General features: G+C 42.5%; 3 protein-coding genes across 9 annotated transcripts in view; all 3 read right to left on the minus strand.

Moving 5' to 3' along the window:
• Positions 1–4,033: 4,033 nt before the first annotated feature.
• On the minus strand, positions 4,034–13,464 carry slc31a1 (solute carrier family 31 member 1). 4 transcript variants are annotated; one of them, XM_042228385.1, is made up of 7 exons: positions 13,253–13,464; positions 9,716–9,754; positions 6,865–6,989; positions 6,704–6,776; positions 6,135–6,303; positions 5,953–6,018; positions 4,034–5,273 (listed from the first exon to the last, which is right to left on the minus strand). In XM_042228385.1, exons 3-7 carry the CDS (start codon positions 6,982–6,984, stop codon positions 5,072–5,074), a joined length of 630 nt encoding a protein of 209 aa, XP_042084319.1. In that variant the 5' UTR covers positions 6,985–6,989; positions 9,716–9,754; positions 13,253–13,464; the 3' UTR covers positions 4,034–5,071. The 4 variants fall into 4 exon arrangements, with proteins under 4 accessions (XP_042084319.1, XP_042084320.1, XP_005942601.1 ...); XM_042228386.1 differs by having other exon boundaries at positions 6,865–6,986; positions 13,253–13,458; XM_005942539.3 differs by lacking the exon at positions 5,953–6,018.
• A 5,086-nt stretch (positions 13,465–18,550) lies between these two features.
• Positions 18,551–20,935, minus strand: atp6v1g1 (ATPase H+ transporting V1 subunit G1). The gene is made up of 3 exons (XM_005942537.3): positions 20,714–20,935; positions 19,986–20,086; positions 18,551–19,271 (listed from the first exon to the last, which is right to left on the minus strand). Exons 1-3 carry the CDS (start codon positions 20,793–20,795, stop codon positions 19,098–19,100), a joined length of 357 nt encoding a protein of 118 aa, XP_005942599.1. The 5' UTR covers positions 20,796–20,935; the 3' UTR covers positions 18,551–19,097.
• Positions 20,713–27,437, minus strand: part of epb41l4a (erythrocyte membrane protein band 4.1 like 4A) — an 11,201-nt gene continuing 4,476 nt past the window's right edge. For 2 of the 4 annotated variants that reach the window (XM_042228365.1, XM_042228362.1), the window contains 11 exons: positions 27,262–27,359; positions 27,109–27,175; positions 26,967–27,035; positions 26,786–26,854; positions 26,499–26,549; positions 25,454–25,543; positions 25,296–25,361; positions 25,189–25,224; positions 25,028–25,096; positions 23,645–23,725; positions 20,713–21,952 (listed from right to left, as the gene is read on the minus strand). In XM_042228365.1, coding sequence (XP_042084299.1) covers positions 21,871–21,952; positions 23,645–23,725; positions 25,028–25,096; positions 25,189–25,224; positions 25,296–25,361; positions 25,454–25,543; positions 26,499–26,549; positions 26,786–26,854; positions 26,967–27,035; positions 27,109–27,175; positions 27,262–27,359 — 778 coding nt within the window. In that variant the 3' untranslated portion in view covers positions 20,713–21,870. The remainder of the gene's footprint in view (positions 21,953–23,644; positions 23,726–25,027; positions 25,097–25,188; positions 25,225–25,295; positions 25,362–25,453; positions 25,544–26,498; positions 26,550–26,785; positions 26,855–26,966; positions 27,036–27,108; positions 27,176–27,261; positions 27,360–27,437) is intronic. The other 2 variants (XM_042228363.1, XM_042228364.1) reach the window with 2 other exon arrangements.

A 27,437-nucleotide genomic window follows, 5' to 3' on the forward strand; every position in this document is an offset into this window, starting at 1 on the left:
TGCTCAAGACTCCATCATCATTCCAGATGAACAGACAGAGGAAAGTGAGAGAGTGGATTCCGTTGATGAGATCCAGACTGACCTACGACACTGGGTAACAGAAATATGTGAGGAGAGCAGGTCACTTGCTGCAGCAAATGGGGATAGAGATAATATTCACTTTCTCCCTGAGATTATTCCTCATATAATAAGACTGGCAAGTTACTTGCCACTCTGGACAGGAATAATGGTCCCTCTCTTCCAAAGCACCAGCATCACAGCAAGTTCAGCCACTGTTGAAGCTGAGTTCAAAAACATAAAACATGGCCTTTTCAAACATGAAAACTTGCCTGTTCGAGTCGATCGCTTCATTGCTCGTCATCTTTCCTTCATCGAGGGAAATATGCGGATTTGTTCTGCAAAAGAAAAGATCAAAGATGAGGCAACAGTGGGATCACTGAAAGTCACAGATGCCAATTCTGGATCCATGACGACTCACAATGCAGAAGACAAAATAAAAATGGATGCTCACCCGTTTGTGGGGTCTGATGCTGCCACAAACATGTGTCCTACCTCTCTCCATGTACCGAATGGCTCCATGCAGATGAATCATTTGGGGCCAAAAGAGTGAAAGTGGGATTATTAAAAAAATGGAAACCTTCATCAGCCTATTAGATTAGGGGAATCAACAATCTCTGTGCTCAATACCTGTGCATTTGATGCATTTTTTCAGTGCTTATGTTGTGCCTTCTGTGACAGCTCCACATTTCAAAGTGCTGTTCTGAAGGACAGTGAAAACCCAGTCCTGCAGCTGGTGGAAGCTATTGCCACAGATGGTGTGACCCAACAAATCTACAGGAGGAGAGCAGAGCTGCTTAGTGTAATGTTTGAAGCTGTCTCGTTGAGGTCTGGTGCGATTCAAATCGATGCTCAGTGCAATATCTCCGCTGTAATTGCTAAGACAATGAGGAACATATCAAGTGTTTGTTTTACCAAACACTGCTCTTCACAGCACTGCTACCTCAGCAAAGGGATGACAAGGGAAGTGCCATTTGTTTCTCCTGCCATCTCTGTTCTCAAAGAGTCTGGTATGGCACATCTTGGCACTGCTGTGGAAGCAGGACTTGGCCTACCTGAGTCTACCTGCCTCAGGCCACTCTCCAATCCATCTCTGTGTCCATCACAATTCAAAACAGAAGACAGCACCACAGGAAATGAGCTCTGTGCAGGGACAGTTACTCACAGCTACAACATTGGAGATATCGTGTGGATTGATACTGATCTTGCAAACCAAACAGAATTTCCATTGAATGAATTTCCCTCCAACCTGGTTCTCCAAGGAAAGTTGTTCACTTTAAGGGGAATTAATTGCTTTCCATGGAAAGATGACCAGTGATGGTTTGGGGCATTACACTGCATACTGCAGGAGAGCTCCATGTGTGTGGGAGTGCTATGATGACCTGGGAAATGGAGTGACAGGAGCATCTGAAAAGAAAAAAATACAACCCCATGCTGTGTTATACTAGGGGTGGGGGAAAAAATCGATACTGTGTAGTATCGTGATATTTTGTTTGCTAATAATGTATCGATACAGGGACAGCAGAAATCGATATTTTGTTACAAAAAAAGTTTTTGTGCTCTGACTTCAGAGCATGTTGATCCTTTTTCTGAGCAAGAATCCTGACATTCCTTCACTGTCCAAATGTGTTTAACTTTTTTTGGCAGCAATAAACATGACAGTTTACTTATTTTAATTTAAGACATGTTTTATTTTAATTAAGTTTAAAACTTTTTTATTTAATGTAAAATTATATTTTGTTTTAATTTACTTTCAAATTCTTCAGTTGCTGAAGGGGCTGCATAGTTTTCATAAATTGCATAGTTCAGAATAGCTGTAATTGTACCAGATGGTTGCATTCAGTTAAGTTGGACTAGACTGTAATACAAACCGTTCAGTTTGTCAACAATAAAACTGACTGAAATGAGAGAAAGACTGAGTGTGAGACTTTGATATTAGATTAAATGAATATTGATAAAGTTTACCTTTATGTACAAAATCTGAATATCGCAAAAATTATTTAAAAATTGCAATAATATCGTATCGTGCGTTAAGTATTGTGTGTGAATGTGTGTGTGAATGGGTGGATGACTAGATATGTAAAGCGCTATATAAATACAGGCCATTTACCATTCAAGTATTGTGATAATATCGTATCGTGGGATGTATGGTGATTTCCACCTCTATGTTATACACAGTATAATGAGTGCTGCCTGCATTTTTCTGTTTTATTTGGTTCATTACAGTTACATGTGTTCAAATGGCTAGTGTGTGATATCAGTAAGTTCAGTTTTGCATATAAAGTTAAAGTTCTAAATTAAAAATCTTTTAACACTCTTTTGTCACTCTGATGTATATTTGCTTTACACACCCATTCACCTTCACCTGTAGCCTTGAAAGTAATCGTTCCATTTTTCTGTCAATAATTTTTCTGTATTTGTTTTGTGTTGACCTCGTGGCTTAAGTCAGGGGTCAGCATCCTTTTCAGTTCAAAGGGCCCCTTTTGCCCCTGCTGCTACAAAACGTGTCTAGAGCCTTAAAAAAAGAAAGCGCTTATAAATATCTAAAAAATGAGTTGTTGTATCGTGTAAGCTACAGAAATGTAAATAAAAATGTTTATCTTTAGATTTTATAAGAAAATGAATCATCTAACAACGGAAAAAGGTATTTGTTAAAATGAAGCTAAGTGAGTCCTTTCCATAAAAATTGAAAATTAGGAAAGATGGGCAACCAACTTGAAAATTATAGCAAACAGTTTTGAAGCTAAGAAACATTAAATCGCTTTTAAAAGCCTTGTACATTCTGTGAATAGTCAATGCAGATATTTCATAAAAAACAAACTGTTAACCGAACCCTTTCTTGTTGTCTTTATAATAAAACATTACTTACTTGGTCTTATAAGAGCCACAGTGGAGGGGCCAGAGAGCCACATGTGGCTTTAGAGCCGCAGGTTGAAGACTCCTGGCCTAGGTGCTGTGGAATATTCAATTTTCTACATGTAGGTGGCAACCTATGAAAGCAAACACTTTATTTTCTTCTGAGACAGCTACATTAATAATAATGAACATATATAATTCAAAACAAAATATAGAGACAAACTGGGTATGTAAAAAATAATAATAATAATTTAGGTATACGTGAATCACTTCACATGAAACTCAGTTTTCCACAGAAAAAAATAAACATTTCTGCACTGGTAACAAAAGAAATATCGACCCTTCCGACTAAATTGTGTTACTAGAGTTTGAACTAATAAAACTTAATATGCAGCAAGCCTAAGAAAAGTGGACAGTCTTCTATAAAAGAGCAAAACTCCACAGCTGCTGAAACTCACTGCCACAGACACTGGTGTTATACAGCGTAGGCTGTAAGAATTAAAATCATTATATCTCAGAAACCGTAGCAGCACAAATGCTCATTTTACCTGCACAAATGCAACACCAACCGCTCCGCCTATTTGCCTTTACGTTTCAAGTGGATGGGGGTCAGCTTCACTCTGCTATATTTCCATGGCATGTGTGACATCAATGGGAAACGTTTTTCATGCCCTTTTCACCAGTGGAAATCAGCAGATCATCTTCTCCATCTACGACCTCCTCACTGAGATAACAGTCCATTTCTGTCTGTGCCTTCTCCTCCAGTGTGCAATTTGGCAATTTGTTTGTCCATGTTTGGACTTCTGTGTTCTAAACACGCAAATCAGTCATGATTTCACTGCTCCTCCCATCAAAACTTTTATGCAAGAAAAATATATCACCTATTGCCGGTTATTGGTCTGATGATTGCCAGTTGGAAATTTTTTATTTATTTTTACATATCACCCAACACACACACACACACCAACACACACACACACACACACACACACACACACACACACACACACACATTATGTGACCGCCACAAAAGAGGAAAAAACAAAAACAAAAAGCCAGAAACTCTTGTGTGAACCTCCTGGAGGGCAACATGCTGCTCCACAAAGACAACAAAGACAAGTTTCTACTTAAACTTTATTCAGTTTTTTACTGATTCCAGCATTTAAAACACGATCACATAAAACATTTTCCTTCACAGGGTTCACGTCATAAAACACAAGACGAGATCACACCAGCTGGTCCCACACAGCCTCAGGCAGTGCACCAGAAGTAAGTGCACATGCTAAAAAGCCTGTGACCAAAATTATGTCCACATACTTTTTGCTGGAGTTGGACTTTAAATCCAGCAACTGACCTGTTCCTGCGATCCCATTGGTCCAGAATGTAAACTCCACCCTCCTCAGTGTGAACCATCAAAAATAAAGTAATCACAACAGTAGAGACGTTCTTATGTCATCATCAGCACATGTGGCAAGTGCTAAGATGTCGACTTAAAGTGAAGTGAAACGAGTCGAGGCTCCGCCCCCACCTTCAGTCAGCAGTAAGGCAGCAGTAAGGCAGCAGGTGGCAGCGGCGTTAAGGCCAACGGTGACTCAACTGGCCAAACAGATCATGATGCTTCAATTTAAAACAAAGTCAAGTGACTGCTTCTGACAAAAACAAAAGTTAAAATTTCATTTGATCAACATCGAGCTCTGACTGGCTGATTCAGATAATAATAATAATAATAACAATAATAATTTTCTAAATATCTTAAAACGTAAACAGGAAGTAAAATTTAACCAAAAAAAAAAAAAAAAAAAAGCTTTTGATTTGCTCTGTACATACAACCAATCAAAACAGCTCCTAATCAATCAATTCCTAGTAGTCAAAGAACTGATTACATCCTGCCTTCTGATTGGTGGCCCAGCTAATGAGCTGCTAACGATGCTAAGCTAACAAAACGGGAAAAAAAAGTGAATTGGCCAATCAGAAGACAACTAGCTTGTCGTTTGTTGCCAACTACAGTATGATGTGACGTTACCATTTTTACCAGGTAATGCTGTAATTTAGTGTGTCGTGATAATTAGCTAACTTGGTGTTTAGTTCTATTAGCACACAGGGCAGCATGCTAATACTGAGTGTTAGCGAGCATTCATAGTGCTAAATAGCATGAATGCTAATGGCAGTGTTCTGTGATGTCAACAACCACCGCCTTTCTCCAACTAAACAGGAAGTAGCCCATGCCAGCACCAGCTGCCACAGCAATACAGAGGTAACCGTTGTAGGTCATGAAGACGAGCATCAGGAAGTAGCTGACGACCACCTGGATGATGTGCAGCAGGGTCTGTAGGAAGTGGGCGGGGCTCAGCATGCGCTGCCTGAGAGGTCAAGAGATAAGACTTAGCATTAGCATGCTAAATAATATTACCCTTCAATACTTGTAGCCCTGTTAGCATTAGTATTGCTTTTGCTTATAGCACTTAACACATTATAATAAGCTTAGAGTTAGCATGGAACCTGATGACTGAAACATCTTTGGATTGCTAAAAGTATCCTAAGCTAAAATTGTGTACATTACCATGGATTAGTGTTAGCAGTTAGCATCGGCAGTATTAAAGTTAACATGTTTTAAAGTTAACATCATGCACAAATGACAGCGACCAAAGTCTTATGGTGACATACGGTGTTTAATGTTCAGTTTCACAAAGACAAAACATGTATTTATTTGTAAGACTTAGCCCACCACTAGCTTTAGCCTGTCCAGAATCAGAACTAGAATTATTACAGTTAGCATCATCAGCTTCCCAGTGTCACAGAGCAAGACACCACATGCAGGCAGGAAGTCCTCCACCACTGTTAACCCTTTAACATCCACCCGCATATGATTAGATTAACATTAGCATTTGAGTCAACTAAACCATTAGCAGGTGTAGGACATCCTGTATGAGAACCTGCAATTAGAAGCTGCATAGAAGTCTGAACAGCCTGATCAAAGCAGACAGACAGACCCACCTAGGACAAGAACCTGAACCAAAACCAGAACCCAAACCCATTTACCTGGGAAATAATTCCACGAAGCGGGAGTTACTCATGACAGGAGGCACCGCCCCCTCCAAATGTTGGCTGCCAATCAGTAAAAATTAGTGTTTACCATGAGGTAAATGACTAGGAATTCTGAGAGACCGACACCTCCTACTCCTTCTTCTTCTCCTGTTTAACGGTTACTGTTAGCAACGTACCCAACCGTCTTGTGCGTCTCCATCAGCACTGTCCCATCAGCCCCGGGGAGTGGCATGGAGTTGTAACGGACGTTGACCTGACTGCGACGCAGAAGAACCTCACGACCAATCTTCAACCCCTCGTACAGGGCGGCCAATAGGAAGACACCAATACATGCCCCCACCATCTCTGATTACGTCAAAGGAAGAGGAGGTGGAGTTAACAAACAGTTAACAGATCCAGTTATAAAAAACACATTCAAAATTCATACTGCAAGCAAAATTTCTAAAAGTCTAAATTTAATCATAATCTACATAAAATGAAAAATCTGAAAAACTAAACGTATTCAATTTAGTACAAAACGCATTTTTATACATAACCCTAAAGCTATACAGATATAACTACAAATGTAAATATAACAATATTAAAATCATTATAAATTATAAAATAAGAACAAAATAAGCACACAAAAAGAATTTAAAAAGTCTTCAAGTTTATTAAAACATTTAAAATTGTTATTTGCAAACGGCATTAAATCTCAGAGGAAATAAAGGATCTTAGCCACAATTGTGCCTGTGACATCACTCACCTCCAGGTGAGTTGATGAGCAGACCGGTGAACAGCAGCTCCACGTTATTGTAGCCGAAGTAAAATGTCATCATCTAGTTAACAACAGCATGACATCACACAGAGACCTTTCACTACATCATCTATGACCTGTTATTAGCAGTGATTAGCCCCACTTCTTACCATCATGTGACCTCCATGGTTCCCTTCCCCTCCTCCTCCTCCAGAGCCGTGGTCGTGCTCTGAGCTGGTGGGCGGGGACATGGTGCTGTGATTCATGTGGTGATTCATGTGGTGATTCATGGCTGCTGTGAGACGAGACAAGAACCATCATCATCATCATCATCACGAACACCACCACCACGCTCTTTGGACTATAGCTCCCACAATGCTTTGGAAGCAGGAACATTTAGTGAACATTTCGAAATTAAAGTATCTGAACTCTGTGTGAGCAGACCAAATCACGACATCAGTCGCCTTTGTTTCGTAGGTATGATTGAAACCACTGCAGAGCGGTACCTGTAACTTCTACAGCATGGTATGATAAAATATTATGGTCAACGGTATAGAAACAGCTCTTCTGGTCTGAATCGTGTCTGATCAGGATATTGATCACTGACCTTATTGGCTTCTGATTATGGAATTATCGGAAAGAAGTGGTAACTGTAAAGCTGAATAAACACTGGTCATGTGACTGAGTCACATGCTCGTGGTTACCACAAACTGTATATAAAAGATAGATGTCAATGTGATATCACCCATCCCCGTTTTAGCTTTTAGGCACTAAGTGAGGGTGCTGCTTGCTCCTCCTACAGCCATCTGTCATTCACCAGTAGCCCCACCCCCAGAATCCTGCCCTGCTGCCTTATTGGAGCGTATTTGAGGGAATATTTGAAAGTCTTTGTTTGGAATTAAACAAATTATGGTTTATTGCTGTGATGCAGTCAAGGTGCGTATGTCGTCTTTGAAATCCTCTCAGGTGTGGCAGTTACGCACGCTCTCATGACGAGGCCGCTGCATCTGTAGACCGACCTGCCTTCTGTAGATCTGTTGCAGCCTGTTTTACCGTCGCCTTTGCAAACCTCTGCATAAGAAATGAGCGATGTGTATCTATGGAAACGACCCGCTGCGCCGAGACTGCTTTGTGGCATGTCAGCACTGCAGCTGCCGCCAGTGGGGCATCAGGTTTAAGCCACCCTCACCAGCCTCAGAGCGAGCTGATGATCTTCCTCAATGCCAACTCCTCCTCTCCAGCTGAGCGTCATCGTTAGCATCCATGCACGGCAACACCTGAGCTCACCTGTGCGGTTAAAATAAAGCTAAAGCAGCTGCTCTCCTACCTGTTCTTCCTCAGCGATCCTCGCTCGTCCATGCACAGACACCAACTGACCACTGGTGACATCACCACAGCACATCAGTTCGCCAACAGCTGTAACTGCAGCAACAGCCTGATGTCACAGAACAGGCGCCCTCACTGTAATCCGATTGGCCGTGAGGCCCCGAGGCTAAGGAAAGCAAAACCGGCCAGTCGGAACACTCTGAGCTGGCGTCTGCCATCAGCCAATTAGATTACAGCATCTTTAACATTAAGGGGAAGGTTGGTAATCGCCGTCAGCAACCATTAAACCCCAAGTCATGTTTGGGCAGGCCGCCTCCTCTCTCTCTCTCTATTCAATGCCTCTGTCTCTCGCCCTCTCTCTGACATTAGTTTTGGTTCATTTTAGTTTTTTCCACTCCGTTTGTTTTGTTGTTGTTTTATATTTTATTTATTTTTAAATGATCTTTTATTTTCAGCTGTAGTGGAGGAATTTCAGCTCTGGGATCAATAAAGTTTATCTTATGTGACCTTTATCACTGATCAGCTGCAGTTTGGTGTCAATAAAGTTTATCTTATGTGACCTTTATCACTGATCAGCTGCAGTTTGGTGTCAATAAAGTTTATCTGATGAGTGAAGAAGCGTGCACCTGCGCACATGTAACAGCTGAACGTAGAGCACGTATGAACAAATCAAACCCAATCTCTGTCACGTTTCTATGGGAACCCAGAATTCTCACTTCCTCTTCTGTTGTTGTTCTTCCCGCTTGAACTCGTCTGGATGCCTTGCATGATTCCCGTGGCGTTCTCTGCACAAACAGGAAGTGGGGCACATTTTCTTGGTTCACAGATGCAAAGTCCCACTGACATACTCCAAAGTTGAGGAAGTCAGATCAGACATGAAACGTGTGTTTGGACACAGCGAAACTCCTGCTTCCTGATGATGTCATCACCTGTGATATCCGTCCAGAATAAACGTCCACAGAAGCACGGTGAGGGCACGGAGGACACCGCGCAGCGTTTCAAGTTCACACAAAAAAGAAACAGGATGGGACGAGGAAACGCCCTTTTCATCTGAGACGTTTGCAGAGGAGGTGGAGCTTCTCAGCTTTTCCAACAGCAGACCATCCGTCGGCCAATCATGCCATTCTCTGTTACCTCTGACTGAAAGGCCTGCAGCACCGCATCAATCACAACTTTTCATGACTCAAACTGATCAATAATGCACAGCAGCGGTCTGAACGTCAGTTTTCACTCTGAACAAAATGGGCACTTCCTGTGACATCAATTCAGTATTAAGTTAATTCATTTAGCGCCAAATCACAGCAAGGTGCTTCATACTGTAAGGTAGAGACCTACAATAGCACCCACCAATCAGCAAGCACTTGGCAACAGCGGGAAAAAAACCCTCCTTTTTTTACAGGAAGAAATCTTGGGCAGCACCAGGCTCAGCGAGGAGTGGCCATCTGCCGCAAGGGGAGAAAGACTTCATGCTTCAGCGTGGCGACAGGAAAGGTCAGGTGTCTCACTTCAAACACCAGCAGGTCGACTGCTCTGCATTCCCCTGTGTGACCATCAGTGCAGGTGCAACCACACAGGATGTTACGCCTTTCACACATTTCAAAATAAAACTAACTCAATTCTTCATCTTTACCTGCTGTTTTCACTGTGAATCCTGTGCTCTGATTGGCTGATCTCAATTTATTTAGAAATTCTTACCTGCAGGACAAAGTGACGGGTGATCGAGCTCTGAAGAAACTGAAACAGCGAGAGAGACACAGAGACTTTAACAGCAGATAAAAGCTGATTACACGACAACCTCCAGCCAGTCATAGGCTGGCTCCACCATCAGACAGCCAATCAGCTTTGAGCAGGCTGAACTCTGACTGCTTCATTCTGTCCCTCTCTTTCTCTCTCACACACACACACACGCACACACAGCAGGAACCTTGATGAACCTGGATCCAGGTGAGAGGTGGATCACCTGTCTGAGGGTTCAGGGTGGGGCCTTACAGGATTGAACATCTCTGATTGTATTATTATACATTAAAGAATTCAACCAAACTTAATGAATGTGATTCAAGGGGCATCTTGAATCGAATGTGAATCAATAATCAATGACAAGTGTGACTGCAGCTCAGCAGGATAAGCTCTGAGCTGACTTTACCTCCTCTAAGGCTCTGACAGAAGTTTGGAGCAAGGTGATTGGACATCAGTGTTACCCACACTGTGAAAGCTCTGCTCTGATTAGGTGGTCTCTGCTGGTCCTGATGCTGCTGACATCACGTCCTGTTCCTGCAGATGAGCAAAGTGACTCATCGCTTCTAGCACTCATCCACCAGCTGAACTGAGCTCAGTGAAGCCAGCCCTCGCTGCTGCAGCAGACCTCCAGTCAATCATTCACACCCTCCTCAGCTTTGACCCCAGCAGTCACATAGCACTTTAATTTCAGTTCACATAGTTCAGGAGGTCCTACAGAAAAAGAACCCGAGCATGGCGGGTTCATGCCAAAAAGGCGTGACTTTATGGAGGTCAAAGGTCACACAGCAAGAATCAGACACATGAGGTTAGAATCAGCTGGCAGGTAAAACGACAACAACCTCCAAAACACCTGATCAGAAGAAATCAATCATCATAACCAACACCGCTGACCCACACCTGATGGCTGACTCACAGTGTGCGCACAGTCAGCAGTGATCAGACATCAGGACTGCATCAATTCTGCAATCTACTGACAGGCGAGCAGGAGCTGCTGCAATACTTAGGGCAGAGATCAGAGGTTATCCCTGTGTGTGTCTTCTGCTTTGATTCCTGTAGAACACAGGTGTCAAACATAAGGCCCGGGGGCCAGAATCAGACTGGCAAAGACTGCAGTCTGGCTCACTGGATGGCACTGGTTTATCTGAACAATGTCTGCGTGGAGTTCAGGGATTTTGGACTTTTAACTGTATTTTCGAAGCTTTACAGCTTTTCTTCTGGTAAAGAGCTCCTCCCACTCTCATTCACGCAACACCACAGCAAATACATAACAGAAAAACAACTGAATGACAGAAAAGTCCTTCTGTCAGAGCCACAAGAAAACAATAGTAAAGGAAACTCTTCAGTTATGTAATTACAGGAGGATCTGTGTAATAAGCTACCAGAACCAGAACTTCCTCTGAATTTTACACATTTATTAATTTATCCTGGAAGATTTCATGTCATTATCTTTATCAGCATCATTGTATTATTATATTTAAAAATGATACATCCTGTTGAACATGCACTCCTTTTCTCACATTCACTGAGATCAAATGTGATGTTGGACTTCTTCACACCAAAGCTTCTCTGGTTTAAGATCAAAGCTGCCAGCATGGAGTCTGACAGGCTACAGAACTTCCCTGACCTCTTGAAACTGCGTGTTTGAGAGTGTGTGTGTGTGTGTGTGTGTGTGTGTGTGTGTGTGTGTGTGTGTGTGTGTAGTGTGTGTGTGTGTGTGGGGATGTGTGATGTAGTGTTGTTGTTGTGTGTTGTGTGTGTGTGTGTGTGTGTGTGTGTGTCGTGTGTGTGTGTGTGTTGTGTGTGTGTCAGTGTGTGTGTGTGTGTATTTCCAACATAAATCTGAGAAACTGGTTCGACAGTCAGAAACAAAGAGAGAGTGTGTGTATGTTCTAGGGGTGGGGGAAAAAAATCGATACTGTGTAGTATCGTGATATTTTGTTTGCTAATAATGTATCGATACAGGGACAGCAGAAATCGATATTTTGTTACAAAAAAGGTTTTTGTGCTCGACAGAGCATGTTGATCCTTTTTCTGAGCAAGAATCCTGACATTCCTTCACTGTCCAAATGTGTTTAACTTTTTTGGCAGCAATAAACATGACAGTTTACTTATTTTAATTTAAGACATGTTTTATTTTAATTAAGTTTAAAACTTTTTTATTTAATGTAAAATTATATTTTGTTTTAATTTACTTTCAAATTCTTCAGTTGCTGAAGGGGCTGCATAGTTTTCATAAATTGCATAGTTCAGAATAGCTATAATTGTACCAGATGGTTGCATTCAGTTAAGTTGGACTAGACTGTAATACAAACCGTTCAGTTTGTCAACAATAAAACTGACTGAAATGAGAGAAAGACTGAGTGTGAGACTTTGATATTAGATAAAATGAATATTGATAAAGTTTACCTTTATGTACAGAATCTGAATATTGCAAAATAATTTTTTAAAAATCGCAATAATATCGTATCGTGCGTTAAATATTGTGATAATATCGTATCGTGGGATGTATGGTGATTTCCACCTCTAGTATGTTCCCAGCATAACTCTGAGCAACCGGTTCTACAGTCGTGTGTGTGTACATGTTTTGACATCTTTGTGAGGACAGAAAATTGGACAAAATGCCTGTGAAGCTCAAAATGTGGTTTTAGTGTCAGGGTTACAATTGGGTTATGGTTAGGTTTAGGCTGAGGGTTAAGATTAAGCATTCATTTAGATGGTTAGGGAAAGCATTATGTCAATGAGATGTACTCACGAACATATGAAAACGAGTTTGTGTGTGCGCGCGTGCGTGTTCATCACTGTGAAAACACCGTCTCGGTGTTTTCACAGTGATGTTATCTGAGGTCACGCCGTGGTTTGAGGACGTCAGGTTTGTTTCTTCTTCTCTGTCGGATTATGATCCAAGTGTTTTTGTCGCGTGCAGAAGACACACACAATTCCAAAAGGTTGATTCTGTTCATCTGGACGTAGCGTCACCCATCCAGGTGACATCCAGTCTCAGCTGACTGCAGGGTTCGAAAACACACACAGACACTCAGGTGAGTGGGATCCCTGAGGACACCTGGCCACTTACAGCCGCCGTGTCCATGTACACGCGCGTGCACGTGGCAGACTGCACCTGCTGTGCCGCTGCGTGTTGCCTCCGCCAATCACAGTTCGTCACCAAACTCCCTTTGAAATCTGTGGAATTCTGGAAGCAAAGCGGGCGGCCACGACAGCGGATCTGAGGGGTATTCACGTCACATAGCGGGGGGGTTCACAAGGACCTGAACTCTGAGGGGAGGGCTGCACAGAGCCGGAGTAATCACGGAAACCTCCCGTTTCCGACCCGGTTGCTGGTTCCGATCTCGGACCTGCCCGTTTACCGTTAAAGCTCACCTTTCTTAAACTGAAGTTTTTTTGCAGGGAGTCTCGTACAACCGCCAGTCATGTGCTAGCGCGTTGCAGCAGAGGTCACTGGCAGAGTTCCTGCGAATCAAACTCAGGTCAGCTCACCTGGAAAAGATCCGGAAGTTCCTCCTGCTCTCTTCCTTCGTCGGCTCCGAAGCAACAAACTGGGGGTTCTGGGGAAAAAACCCAAAGAAGAACCACAGAAAGAAGAAGGAGGAGGAAAAAAAAGTCGCTCAGCTCAAGTTCTCACTGTCTGCCTCTGCGCCACTACGCTGCCACTTCCGGCAGTGACGTCAAGACGTTTTTACGAAGCTTAGAGGAGGTTGAAGGGAAAAAACGAATCACCAATCAGAGGGCAACTCCTGATGAGGGGGCAGAGCCTCGGAAGCCACGTCGTAGACTTTTTGTAATGACGAGTCAGGTGACAAACAGCAGGGCAAAAAGTGATGCCATCAAGTCACGTCACTTGTCAGAGTCCGATTGCGTCCAGAGGCGAAGCAGCGGTACTTGAAAAAAATAGAGTGCATCGCAAATCTGGACCCATTTGAAATACGGCAGTGGAGTAAACGCCCAGACGACTTACCGCCACTGTCCTACCCCGATATCGTCACGTATCTTGTTTGTGGAGTAAGCGCTTACACAGCGAACCAGTTTCGTAATTACAAGTCACTGGAGGAGCACATCCACTTTACAAATGGCACTGGAGGCGCACATCCTATTTTCAAGCCGCCAAACTCTGAGTACGTCATCAAAGTAAGTCAGCTGGAGTGCATGGAGTGAAATAGCCATTTTCCACCCCCACCATAATTAATGTTACACATTTATCATTGAACTGCTAAAATATCGTTATCATATTATATGCCCATAATTGTAAAGTACATGCAAATTAACACATTGATAATCGGGTAAATTATTAACGCCAATTTGTGTCCTTCCTGTCTCATTTCATTTATTGTCTTTACATCAACCAATCAAGTCACTCCATTCTATGTTTGATCGCAATTTCTATAACTTCCGAGACCACCAACGATAATATTATTCAGCTATAAAGTGTGATGTGAACATATTTAGAACTTACCGGAATGAAAATGTCGTGAGCACACCAGCTGATATCTGGAGACGTAACAGAACTTGATATCAGCTCGTCTCACGGCTGCTATCCAGGCTAGACGCCTTCGTTTGGTAATATCCGATACATGAGCTCCTTCATGTTGCTTCCAGGTTGGGAAAGCATAAAAAGACAATCCAAACTTATTCCCGTGCCGGTCGTAAGATCGAACATTGCAGCCGACCACACAGCAAGTACGAACCATGGCTATGCTTTCGCTCCTTACTTAGACCCCCAAAATGGCGGATCGGGCCAAAATCCTTTCCACGCCCACCCCCGTGACATCACGCTCCAAAGCCCTATAAAACCATCAAGAACAACAATAAAAAAATAAAATAATAAACAAGAACAGAAACAATAAAATTATGAAAAAAACGCCATAAACAACAAAAACAACAGAAAATCTTTTAAAACAAAAAAATATATAAAACCATCAAAAACAATAAAAACGACTGAAGCGCATCAGAGGACAAACAGGTGCTGTGACTGTTTGTGGCCGTCAGCAGGCAGATGTGAAGTTCTGCTCTCACAGCTGGAGCAGGAAACTGACCCTGCTGCAGGTATGTGCACCTGTTCACTGAGATGAGCTCCTGTCCCTGACAAAGGAGTACACTTGAAGTCACACTGTCTTGGGATGATGAATGAGGGCTCACCCCTGTGCAGGATGACCTCACAGGCCGGAGCTCACTCACACAGATGGTTTCCATCAGGCTGAAGGACCTGTTCACTGGTGATGCTTCAGTTGAATCATGTTTGTTTACAGTCAGGGTTAAAAGGTCATATGCAGGTAAGAATGTCATCAATTCATTCACCACAAAAAAGCTTCAGAGAGAGAAAACAGGAGGGTGATGACGACTGATGGAGGCAGACACCAAATGCTGCTGGGGCTTACCATTATGAACTACTCCTTCAGGAATGCAGCAAAAATATGAACAAAAACATGTTCACATGCACACACACGCACATGTGTCACAGTTATTTACTGTGTGTGCTTTTTTATGGTGTGTTATCACAGTGCAAAGATTTCTTATGGAGCCCAGGAAGAACTTGATTACAGTACACGTGTGTGTGTGAGACGTGTTATGAATGGGCAGAGTTTGACCCTGTACACTAAAGTTTAAACCATTTCAAATGAACGAGTTTATGATTAACTGACGGAAAGGAGTAACTGTTTCTTCTTTTTTATGTTGTTTAAATTACTCAAAATAAATACAACAATGAAATTGTTAAACATTTTTGAACAATAAAAATATAAGTACAGTGTACTAACCAATTGTGCCACTGGAGCTTCTGGACCAATAAAACAATAAAAAGAAAAAAGACAAAACAAAATTTGAGCACACACACATTTTGTATTTATTCATATATTATGCGCATATATAAGAGTTTTATATATATAATAATATACACATATTATAATTTCCCACTCGCCCCTGCGGCAGTCTTTCTTTCAAGCTCGGGTCCTCTACCAGAGGCCTGGGAGCTTGAGGTGTCCTGCGCAGTTCTTAGCTGTTCCTAGGACTGCGCTCTTCTGGACAGAGATCTCGGATGTTGTTCCTGTGATCTGCTGGAGCCACTCGCCTAGCTTGGGAGTGACTGCACCTAGTGCTCCGATTACCACGGGGTAATTCTCAAGCTCTTCTCTGAGCCATTGGTACTTCCCTAGCTTCTTGTGTTCCTTCTTCCTGATGTTGCTGCCATTCAGTATCTCTACATCTATCACTAGAGCTGTCTTCTTCTGCTTGTCTACCACCACTATGTCTGGTCGGTTAGCCACCACCATTTTGTTCGTCTGTATCTGGAAGTCCCACAGGATCTTAGCTTGGATTGTCTCAGGGACATCTTTACACAGCCTGCACCTGGGGTCTTGCCTAGTGTGATAGACCCCAGCCTCTATGGATCTTGTACTCAGAGCTTGTTCCTGTGCTGCCATTATTAGTGCCTCTGTGCTGTCTTTCAGTCCAGCTTTGTTGTCTCATCCTGGACTGTGGTGTTGACACCCACCAATCCCTGGCCTTCTTCCTTCCGCTTAGCATACAGGCTCAGGGTGCTGGACTTGGAGTGAAACCCTCCATGGATGGTCAGGAGCTTCCTTGTCTTGATGTCAGTGGCTTCTATCTCCTCCTTTGGCCAGCCTATCATCTCAGGTATCAGACATAGGTATTGACAGCCTGGATTTTGTTTTTACCGTTCAGCTGACTCCTCAGGACTTGCCTGAACCTTTGCTGGTACTTGGTGATTGCAGCTTTCCTAGCAGCCTCTTCATGGTTCCCATTTGCGTGTGGGATGCCCAGGTACTTGTAGCTGTCCTCTATGACTTCAATGTTGCCTTCTGGTTGTTTGATCCCCTCAGTTCTGACTACCTTCCCTCTCTTCATTATCATCCAATTAGACTTCTCCAGTCTGAACAACGATGTCGTTGCTGTACATTCTGGTGGTGTGGATCAGTGAATCGATGTCTCGTTCAGGGTTGGCATACAACTTCATGTCATCCATGTACAGGAGGCTGACAGCTGCTCCATTCCGTAGTCGGCATTCGTAGCTGGCAAGATCAGCTGGCAAAAGGGGAATTTTTATGTATATAAATATATATTAAATTTTAATAATAAAAGATTCATTTTTATGTATATAAATATATATTAAATTTTAATAATAAAAGATTCAAAGTTGTGAAAACAATACATGAAAAAGATTATATTAAAGAAGTACTTAAAAATCATTTTCACATCTCTGACCAAAGTTCAATAATTTTAAAATTGGTTTGTGTCATGTGGTTTTGGTCGTAGCACCGATGACAGCCTTCTGATTTCCAAGATGCTGGGCGCTCCACACAGAGCTTTATATATCAAACAGACATACTGAGATTTTTGAAACAATCAACGCTCAAAAACAATTTTCCCTGAGTTACAGAGCTAAAACCAAGATGGCGTCTCGTATGTTAGTGACCAAGAGTGGAGGAACCTCCGAGCTGCTGTTAGGAACAAAGCTGTTTGAATTTCTGCAGGTTAAACTGGATGAACTCTTATCCTGAGATCTTTACTCTCGCTTACAATCTTGTTCTCATTGGGGCACGATCTCCATGTTTTCCACAGTTTCCATCGTTCTCCTTATCCCGGATCATAAAGCTGGACTACATGCAGGGTGCATTCAAGTCACTGCTGAAACGACCAATCACAGTGCAGGTTTCAGAAGTTGGGTGATGTAAAAACCCAGCGTCACTGCTCACCTCTGATCTTATCTGTGATCTGACCATATCACCCGTGATAGTAGTAGTTTCAATATGGCGGACATGCGGTGTCATGGCGTTAAGCAGAAAGGAGTGTGAGGTTGTTCAAATCCTCAGCACACTGTTTTGTTTTTAATCTTTTCTTACGTCCTTGGGTATTCTACACAATTTTCCTTGAGCTCAATCGGAAGACATTAGGAACAAGGGAACACACCCCAGGTGACTCTCTAAGTAGGGATGAGTATTGTCACCGATTTCTATAACTGATTCAATTCTGATTCACAAGGTCCCGATTCGATTTGATTCTATTCAATTTTGACTCAGAAATATTATCATTCTGATCATTTATCAGTACATGTCCATATTTTTATATTCTTGTTTAAAAACAAAGGTGATACTTGTGATGCCTTTGTGTCAAAGTAACTGAGGATAAAACACAGAAAAGCATGAAGGAGATTTACCCGGCCTGGCTTTTTATAGCAGATAACCTTAAAAATATTCTGCAGTAGATCAAAAATTAAAGAACATGAATCAGCAGAACATTACCTGATGCTGCTGAAGTGAAGCAAAGTTACAGCTAAGCATTTTGTAATTTGGCATCATTTTTTAAAAAATTTTAAAACTCGGTGTTGAACAGCACAAACGGGCAACAGCACTAAACACAACTACAGACTGGTGTATAATAAGCAAGCAATAATGCAGAAAATAAAGATTTTTGATGGTAAACTGTTCTTGAAGCTCACTGAGAAAGAGCTGTGCAGAAAGTGTGATTTTTATGTGTCTTTACGTATCTGCGTACATGCCGTCAGGTAAAAGATCCACGCTTTGTATTTATTGTGCAGAATTAACCATTTGGCGGATATTGAAATAGTTTTGGGAGTTTTAATCTGAGATTCTGGCATTTCTGGCAAAATACATTTATATTTAAAAAAAAAAATCGATTCAGGATTTAATGAATAGATATCACTACGATTAAATTGAATAAACCCACACCTATCTGCAAGCACCTGTTACCCTATGAACGCGCCTGGAACACCTTCAGCCAATCACAGAGCAGCAGCACACAGACTCAGCCAATCAACATTTTTAATATGTTCATCATCACCATGTCACAGACAACAACAACAAGTTACATGGTCACAAACAGGAAACAACAATGTGGAATTGGACAGTAGTTTCATAATAAAAGTCTTTCCACTTTCTCCAGCCAATCAGACAACAGAGCTATGGTGAAACAGCCTATTAGCAGCTGTCACATCAGTTGGCGACTGCTGGTAAATTTACACCTGATTGGCTGGTGTTCAAAGTGGAAAGAACAGGCTTTTATTTTGCAAGATCAAGGAAACACTTAAAGAAAAACAAATTTAATTTGATATAAATATTTCGTAAACATCACCACAGTAACACCGACATTTAGACCACACCTTCACCCAGCATGGGAAAACAGGAAGAAATTAACTTTAACCTTCAAAATAAAAGCTCTCTGAGGTTTTAACACTTTTATAGAGTTTCTGAAATCACATGCTTTATCCAAGCTAATGCTGCTAACAAAACTAATGTCCAGATCTCCTCTGTTTGCCCCGCCCCCCCTCATCTTAGATAACATACTCGCCCCCTCAGCCAGCCACACGGTAGTTGGCATGAAACTCTGGCTGGATGTCGCAGATGCGCCGCAGCAGCTCGGTTAGCACGGCCTCTCGGTTACTACGGTAACTGGCCTGGATACGATTCATCTTCTCCGCCGTGTCACGATCCACCTCCACGGCGCTATTACCATGGGAACCAAGAGCCTGGAGGGAGGGGGAGTTTGGGCGGAAACAGACAAACATTATATATAACTTTTATTTTGAAATAACTATTATATACACAGAGCACTTAAGTATAAAAACCAGGTTTACATTTATATAGATAAAGATTTAATAATGACTACTACTAATGTTCAAATAATTATAAAAAGTTAATGGTGAACTGGACTTTACGCAGATTTAATAACAAACAATACAAAAAACGTATTTAAAAAGGAAAAAAAGGAGTAGAAAAAAAGAGCAGAATCAGCTCTCCCAGCCTTCAGTCAGAAAGCTTATTAAAGGCATTTTCGAAAACAGCTCCTGTACAGGTCTGTGGAAGCAGCTGTCTGACCTCTATAAACACTGGATCACATCTGTCTTTTTGGCAGAAATGCTTATTTCAAGGCTTCAAAACGAGACTTCACAACAGCCCAGGCACATGTCTTAACTGTGCTGGCAGTACAGGAATGATATTCAATCACATATAGTAAACGTTCAGATTTTATTTTCGAATTCAATCAATGGAAACGAATATATATATATATATATATCAAAAATTGAGCGTGAAACAAAGAATAAAGAAGAAAGAAAGAAAAAGTTGTTTCTGTGATTCACGCTAAATTAAAGAAGGAAAATAATAAATCATTCTTCAGCATGTAAACAGAGAGGAAGAGGAGGGAGGAGGAAGGGGAGGAGGAGAAGGACTAGGGTACATACAGCTGCCTCCTTGGTCTTGAACTCCTTCTCTCTCTGCAGGCGGTACTGTTCGATCTCAGCCTGAGCTTCTTCCTTCGCCTGCTTCAGTCGCCGATTCTTACCTGCACACGTCACAACACGAGAGAGAAACCATTTAAAGACTGGACTCAGATCAGTCCGCAGGTTTACAGGTAACGGGTGGAGGACGGTGGAAGTTTAATGTCTGCAGATGAATTGATGCGCGGGTTATTAACACTACTGTGACTCTAGGTCACATGACCTCAGTGTTTCACCATCAGGAGACCGGAACCACACTGATCATGTGATAAAAAAACTGCACAGAAACAGACACCCGCGCATGAATCATGGGCTGACCGGAAGTGAACACCCTGCAGTTACCGACCGTGTTACGGTTCTGACCCGGTCACGGAGCCGTTACATTGCCGCGAGTTTTCTCCTCACAGCGGATACAGACCTGCTTCTACCCCGATCTGAGTCGGATCGGGCAAAGGTATAATCCCCTCCCTGACGTGCTCAGGGAGGTGCCAGCAGTCTGACGGAGGACCGATCCGATGATGCTGTACCGAGTCCGGTCCGTGTCTGACGTCAGAAGAACGCGAGCAGCCAGTGAAACTGTAAATTCACCGAATTACAGACAGAGTTCTGCCTTACACGGTTTCTGCTCCCTGTCAAAGGTAACAGTGGCCCCGCTGCGGGCTCGGCGCCCAGAGGGCCGGACTAGTACTCACGCTTGCGGGCCTCGGCCACCTTCTCGGCCGCCCTCTTCTCGGCCTGCAGCAGCTGCTGGATGCCCTGAGACTGGCTCGCCATGCTGGGTCACTCTGCGCGGACACACGGAGCAAGGTCGACGGAGGATTTGTGCTGCTTCTACCTCCTCTGTGGCCGCAGTCAGCTGATCTCACGTCACACTGCAGACGGTCACGTGAGGAGAGTCGGCGTCTTCTTCTGTGCTCAGCATGCTGTGTATCAGCGCCCCCTGCTGGGCTGGAGGGAGGTTCTCACAATTTCTCTCCACAGTAGCTCCATCATTAATAAACAATATTTACATTTTTAAATACTAATGTAAGTTAGATTTTTATTGATTGTTCAGATTTTTAAACCACAAAAAAAAGAAAAGAGAACAAAATGAGACCAAAATATGACCGACAAACACAGAACAACTGACAGCAGCTACATGTGACAGCCTTGAGCTCAAAGATCATAAAACAGAGAAGTCCTTTTTCATCACTGCCAGAGAGAGCAAGATGAGGCAGCCATTTATTCACATCAAGAGTCACTAAAAATTAAATGACCATAAATAAAAGAGAGGCTCAAAAACTGATCACATACAAGCAGGTAAGACAGGTGTGTTCACTCTTCTGTGAAGACTCTTCTGTGCTTCCATTAGACTTTTTCCATGAAGGCGGACAAAAACAGGGTCAGTTCTTCCAGCCTTCAGTCAGAAAGCTTATTAAAGGCGTTTGTGAAACGCCAGAGTTAGATTTCCTTCACTCCCCAAACTGCTCCTCACCTGTAATCGCCTCCAGATACCTGCCTTAGTAAATAATTTCTACCCTATTCCTTGACATTTAACCAGCAAGTGACCTGAACTTCACAGGAAGTCAGAACCTCTGGACAGTGGCTATGAATCGACACACCAGCACCATCTGATAAAGCTCCGTCCCTAGTACTGGTAACAGAGGTGATGATGACAAACATAGAGGCAGCTCCTGGGTGAAGCTAAGCATGAAGTTCTGTCCGAAGCCCACAAGGGATGACAGCTCCTGTAGAGGTCTGTGGAAGCAGCTGTCTGACCTCTATAAACACTGGATCACATCTGTCTTTTTGGCAGAAATGTTCATTTCAAGGCTTCAAAACGAGACTTCACAACAGCCCGGCCCATGTCTTAACTGTGCTTGCTCGTGGGAAACCGACAGGAAGTGTCAGCTGCCGTGGTAACAGGAAGAGGAGGAAGCAATTCTGTACAACTAAAACACAAATGAAGCAAAAAAGTTCAAATGTAAAACCTCATTACATATTAATTTACACGCATGTTATTGTAGCATTGTTATAGTGATACTGATATCACCATTATTAATAAAGAGAGTGCCGATGTCATCAACAACAGTAATGACATTGGCGTGTCTGTGTACACGGCTTCAGTTTGATTAAAGCTTTATTGTTTCTGATGTGATCAGTTCTGTGAGGAGATCCTTCCTGATTTCCAGTATAAATAAAATTAATACAGTTGTCATGGCAACATTTCAGGCTCCTGTATTTTTCAGCTTCTCTAACGCAAAGGGCGACTTCTCAGTTGGCATCACCAGACAGCCACACATCAGGATCAGCTGTAAGTTTGTCACGGAGAAAGTGCCGGAGCAGCTTTCAGTCAGATCCATCCCAAAAGGTCTTACATCAATATTTAAGTGACTTCATAAACTTTGTTTGTGGGTTAGTTTATTCAGAAGCAGGCAGTGCACCATACTGTGTTTCTTATAGTTTAAAGAACACTTCTTTCACCATAGCCGTTTAACATAAACTTATTTTTGTAATTTTACATTTATGTTCTGCTTCTCATGTTCGTTGTGTAATGAATTATTAATCTCTGGCTCTCTTCCACAGCATGTCTTATCCCATCATCCTCCCCTCAACCCAACTGGTCGTGGCAGCTGGCCGCCCCTCCCTGAGCCTGGTTCTGTCGGAGGTTTCTTCTTGTTAAAAGTGAGTTATTCCTTCCCACTGTTGTCAAAGTGCTTGCTCATAAGGGGGCATTTGATTGTTGGATTTTTCTCTGTATGTATTATTGTGGGTCTACCTTACAATACAAAGCGGCTTGAGGTGACTGTTGTTGTGATTTGGCGCTGTGTAAATAAAATTGAATTGAATTTAAGAATTCCTCATACAGCGTGTTTTTCTTTTTTACATGCATTTGGAAATGATCAGTTCTTGGTTTCTGCTGTATTGTACTGTTGGACAGTTTTCATCTTATAAGGTCATGAATATTCTTAAAAATGTCATATGCACCATCAATATGAACATTTTCTCAGATGTGGATGAACAGGTCATTTTTAAAAGAACTCGTGGTTTCCTCTGGCCTTACATGTCTTAGTTCTTCCTCCGGTTGCTTTCTCTTGTAATAATTAGTGTCATAAACTGCAAACAGTGGCAGCCCCAGTGATGTCATTAATAGTGAGCTGATTATTACATTTCTCTTTCATTCCTTGTAAAAAATACAGTTATTATATATGATAAGTTATCAGTCACAGTTCTCATACTGTCCAAAACCATGTCATCTAAATTTACTTCAGATTACACCCCACAGTAATCAGATTACACTCCACAGTAAACCAGATTTTCTGACTGTCTTTTGGCCGGTCAGAGGAGTCGTGACTGTCAGTGGAGGGCCGGTCTGTATTTTTCTGTATTCCTCTGAGTGATTCTTTGTTCTGTAGTGATCATAAAGCGATTTCGGGTTTCTTGTTTCTCTGATTTGTTTTGGCGACAGCACCTGAGACCATCTGTGGAACTAACCTGAGGTTGGATCTGAATTTCACCTACTGTGATTTGGCCTGTTCCTGAAATTGAAGGTTGACCAATGTTTTCAATTTAGACCTTTACATTCAAATTAGGATTATTTAATGTTTCCAGTATGAAGCGTGAACACAGTGAGCCACACCCACCGGAGGTCTGAGGCTGACACCCACCGCTGATGCCGTCGAGTCCAACGAGAACGACGCATTCTGACTGGCTCTCCCAACACCCTGAAAGACACCAATATATTCCTTAGTTCCTTCCTTCCTCCCTCCCTCAGTTCCTTGCCTTTGGAGTTCCTTGGGCTTTGGAGCGTGATGTCACGGCCACGCCCCCTCCCGCCATGACAGTAGGCCAGACAAAGCACACGGAAGCGTCAGCTGTGGTCCGTAGGTACTGTGTTGTCGGTTGCAACGGTAGATCACATGATAGGGAAGGCAAGAAGCTGGAAAATGGGCTCTCTTTTCATTGTTTCCCCTCCTGGAGGCAACGGGAGGGATCTCATGTATCCGATAATACTAAACGAAGACGTCAGGCTTGGATTGCAGCGGTCAGATTGCAGCGGTCAGACGAGCGGACGAGTTCTCTGCCATCCCCAAACGAGAGCAATTACCCACCTGAGAATTCATGTTGAGTGAGTAATAGGTAGTTTGCGTAACAAGTTCAAAATGCTACACACTACAATGCCAATCCGATTACTCACATCATGTGAGGGTGAAGACACATCACTGCTTGATAAGATTGTTAAGGTGTGCTGTGTTTTGGTGAATATGTGCCCCTTGGTCAAACCAGGGCCAAATGAAACTTGCTCTTGTTGAATATTCATAAAACTGCTGTGTTGCATGTACAGTTCATTGTAAATAATTGTACTTTCTGTAAAGTGGTTTCAATAAAGCAGAAAAAAGTATGTTTTGTTTTTTTCAAGATCTGTTCACATGTACTTAGCAAGTACATACACATGAAATGCAAACTATTTACATGGCAACGCACAGCTGGCATCAATCGTGAATCGTTCATCTAGAGCAATTTTTGGGGCAGCTGCTGAGGAGAAGTCAATGTTATGTGCAACCTCTGGCTGTATCTTGGTCATATGGTCAATGTACTGCCAACGTGGAGGCTTAAAAACGGCCAAATCTTGTACCCAACCGTTTGTGAATCAGATGTGCGCCTCCAGGGATTTATAATTATGAAAATGATTTCCCCTATGCGCTGACTCCACAGACAAGGTACGCGAAGATATCGGGATAGGACAACAGCGGTAGGCTGTCTGGATTTCCATTCCACTGCCTTATTTCATACGAGTCCACATTACCGATGCATGCTATTTTTTCCAAGTACCATCTCTTGGCTTCTGGGTGCAATCGGTCACGATACAGCCCTTTGTCTTTTGCGCTAATTTTAAGCATGGTTCTGGCAGTCCCGCTTCCAACACAGTGTGTTTTCTTGATTTTTTTTGCCTTCTGACATGGCGCTGCGATCCCACAATGCACTGCCGCGTGACGTCAACGCCAAAGCCCTATTCCCTCACTTACCTTACTTCCTTATAAGGTATGTCCTCCATTTGTCTGTCAATCAAACTGGGAGGCTCCACCAACTCCTTCCTGGAGACATGGTAAGGACACACAGTATTCTGAGTACTGGAAGTAATTGGACTACTGCAATTAATCAGAGTACTCTGTAATGTGTAACTTACTGGATGTGTTTCCATATTTGGTTGTCAGGACTGTGGCTACAAACACAACAGGTGTTAGCAATAGCCTTTAGCACATGTTAGCATTGTTACCATTGTGTTTTACTTACGATTGGGTGTGGCGGCGGTGATGGTGGCAGGAAGTTGTGTCAGGACCGTGGTCACTGTGGCGACTGCTAAGTACAAATGGGAAATTATGGATACAGTTAGCTCAGTTAGCATCAGTGTTAGCCACACAAAGACGCTAAGCTAACTTTTTTTTTTTTACCATTTTGGGGGTCTTCTTCGGCACCGCTCACTATTACTTGACATCTTTTCTGATTCGCTGCCGCTGCTCGTGTTGCCACGGGAATGAGACCTGCTGGGCAGAGAGCCAATTAAATATCTTGAACGGTCAACCTGAGGGTGGGCAGACCATCATGACACACAGAGGACAAACATGAAAAAACTTTTGAATAAAATTCAGAGGGTGCATCCTCCTGAAGCCGCATTTGAAGGCCGATTACGTCACATACATCGTGACGTAGGCTATCCCAATTCAAAGACTCCTCCAAATGCGGCTGACAAATGTGTCCTCCTTTTCCTCAGATTTGAAGGAGTCAGGTGTATCCTTTGTGGCCTGCCATATCCCAGAATTCATAGCGTGGCACAGCTAATTCCAGTTTCCAACAATGGCGGCAGCTACTTAGTTGTAATATTATTTTGATTACTCTTTCTGGGTCACAAAATAAACTTTTATGATACATTTCAGGCAAGAATGTAGCTGTGTAAACTTCAAATATCTGCTTAATTTATCAACACACATATATCACATATTTGCAAAAGTGCTCCGACATTTTTGGAGCCATCTGTTACCCACCAGCTCGATAGCTAACCAGGTGGTCAAGGCTCACTAGAGCTGGCGAGAACAGCGAACTCCCGGCAAATCATTTTCAACCCCCTGTGGTCTTTGCTACTCAGGTTAAACATGATATATAAGTCACTCAGATAACTTAAAAATGTTTGGCTTTTTCCAGTGTTTTATCTGTTTATGAATAAATCAGTTTGGCTGAGATTAAAGTTATAGTTTTCACATAGCTGAATAAACATCAAACAGAAAACTGATTAAACAGAAGTGTGAGATGATATAAAATTTACTCCAATGCCCTGTTATATTTTACATAGCAAGGAGCAAGGAGCAGACAGCTGACTTTATTAAACTCCACCGAGACAGCGGTGACGCAAATCTGAAGGTCTCGGTTGCAGCCTCTGAATTTGGACACAGCTTTCATTAGAAACAAATGAAGGCATTAAAGAAATGACAGTTTCCTTACCTCCTCCTCTGCTCTCTGATTGGTCGATCTCCATCAAGACTTCTGCTCCGCCTCAAACACCAACAGGAAAATGTGTCATTTTAGTTCCCTCTTTACTATTCCTTCCTCCCTTCCTGACTCCTTCTTTCCCGTTTTTCTTACTTCCTCCCCATTGTCCTCCCTCCCTTCTTTCCAACCTCCCATTTTTTTATACCTTTCTTTGCCTATCCCTTCCTTACTTTCTTCCTTTTTTCATTTAAGCCTCCATTTCATCCTTCCTTCATTTCCTTTCTCCCTTCCTGCCTTACCTTTGTGGTCTTCCTGGGACTTGTTCGTCTTTGTTGGTGTTTGGACAAAACTTTGGGTTGAACAGACCACTGTTTCAAGGAAATCGGAGATTACAGTGGCAATCAGATTACATTCTGCATTAATTTAATTACATGTATCAGTAATCAGATTACACCTTGCAGAAAGTTGTTTTAAACGTACATGTTTGTGTTGTTTTCCCATGGTGTACTGGGCTTAGCATGATCAGGCTTCGCCCTGCCCTCTGACCCTCTGCAAGTTCAGACACGTGATCAAAATACATCATCGCATGTCAGCATCACATGACATCAGCACATTCTCTCACCTCTGAACAGCAGGTAGTGCGCTGTGTTTTGTTATTAGTTCACTACTGCAACTTGGCTTCTGATTGGCTGGAATAGAGAAGTGGGGACAGAGCTGTAGTTTATTTTATTACAGGAGCAGATAGTAAAACCACAGCATGTCTTCCTAAACACACCTTGACGCGTTGCCCTCACACACACATCAGCTGATGCCGTTTTGTTGTCAATGCCATTTTTCAACAGACGGAGAGATGGAGTTTTAGAGCAAGTGAAACTGGAAAAAAAGGATGCATCATCAGAAACGTGTGTGTGTGTGTGTGTGTGTGTGTGTGTGTGTGTGTGTGTGTGTGTG

Source organism: Haplochromis burtoni, unplaced genomic scaffold (genome assembly GCF_018398535.1).
Source record: "Haplochromis burtoni strain Fernald_Lab_line unplaced genomic scaffold, NCSU_Asbu1 Contig_320, whole genome shotgun sequence".
NCBI lineage: Eukaryota > Metazoa > Chordata > Actinopteri > Cichliformes > Cichlidae > Haplochromis > Haplochromis burtoni.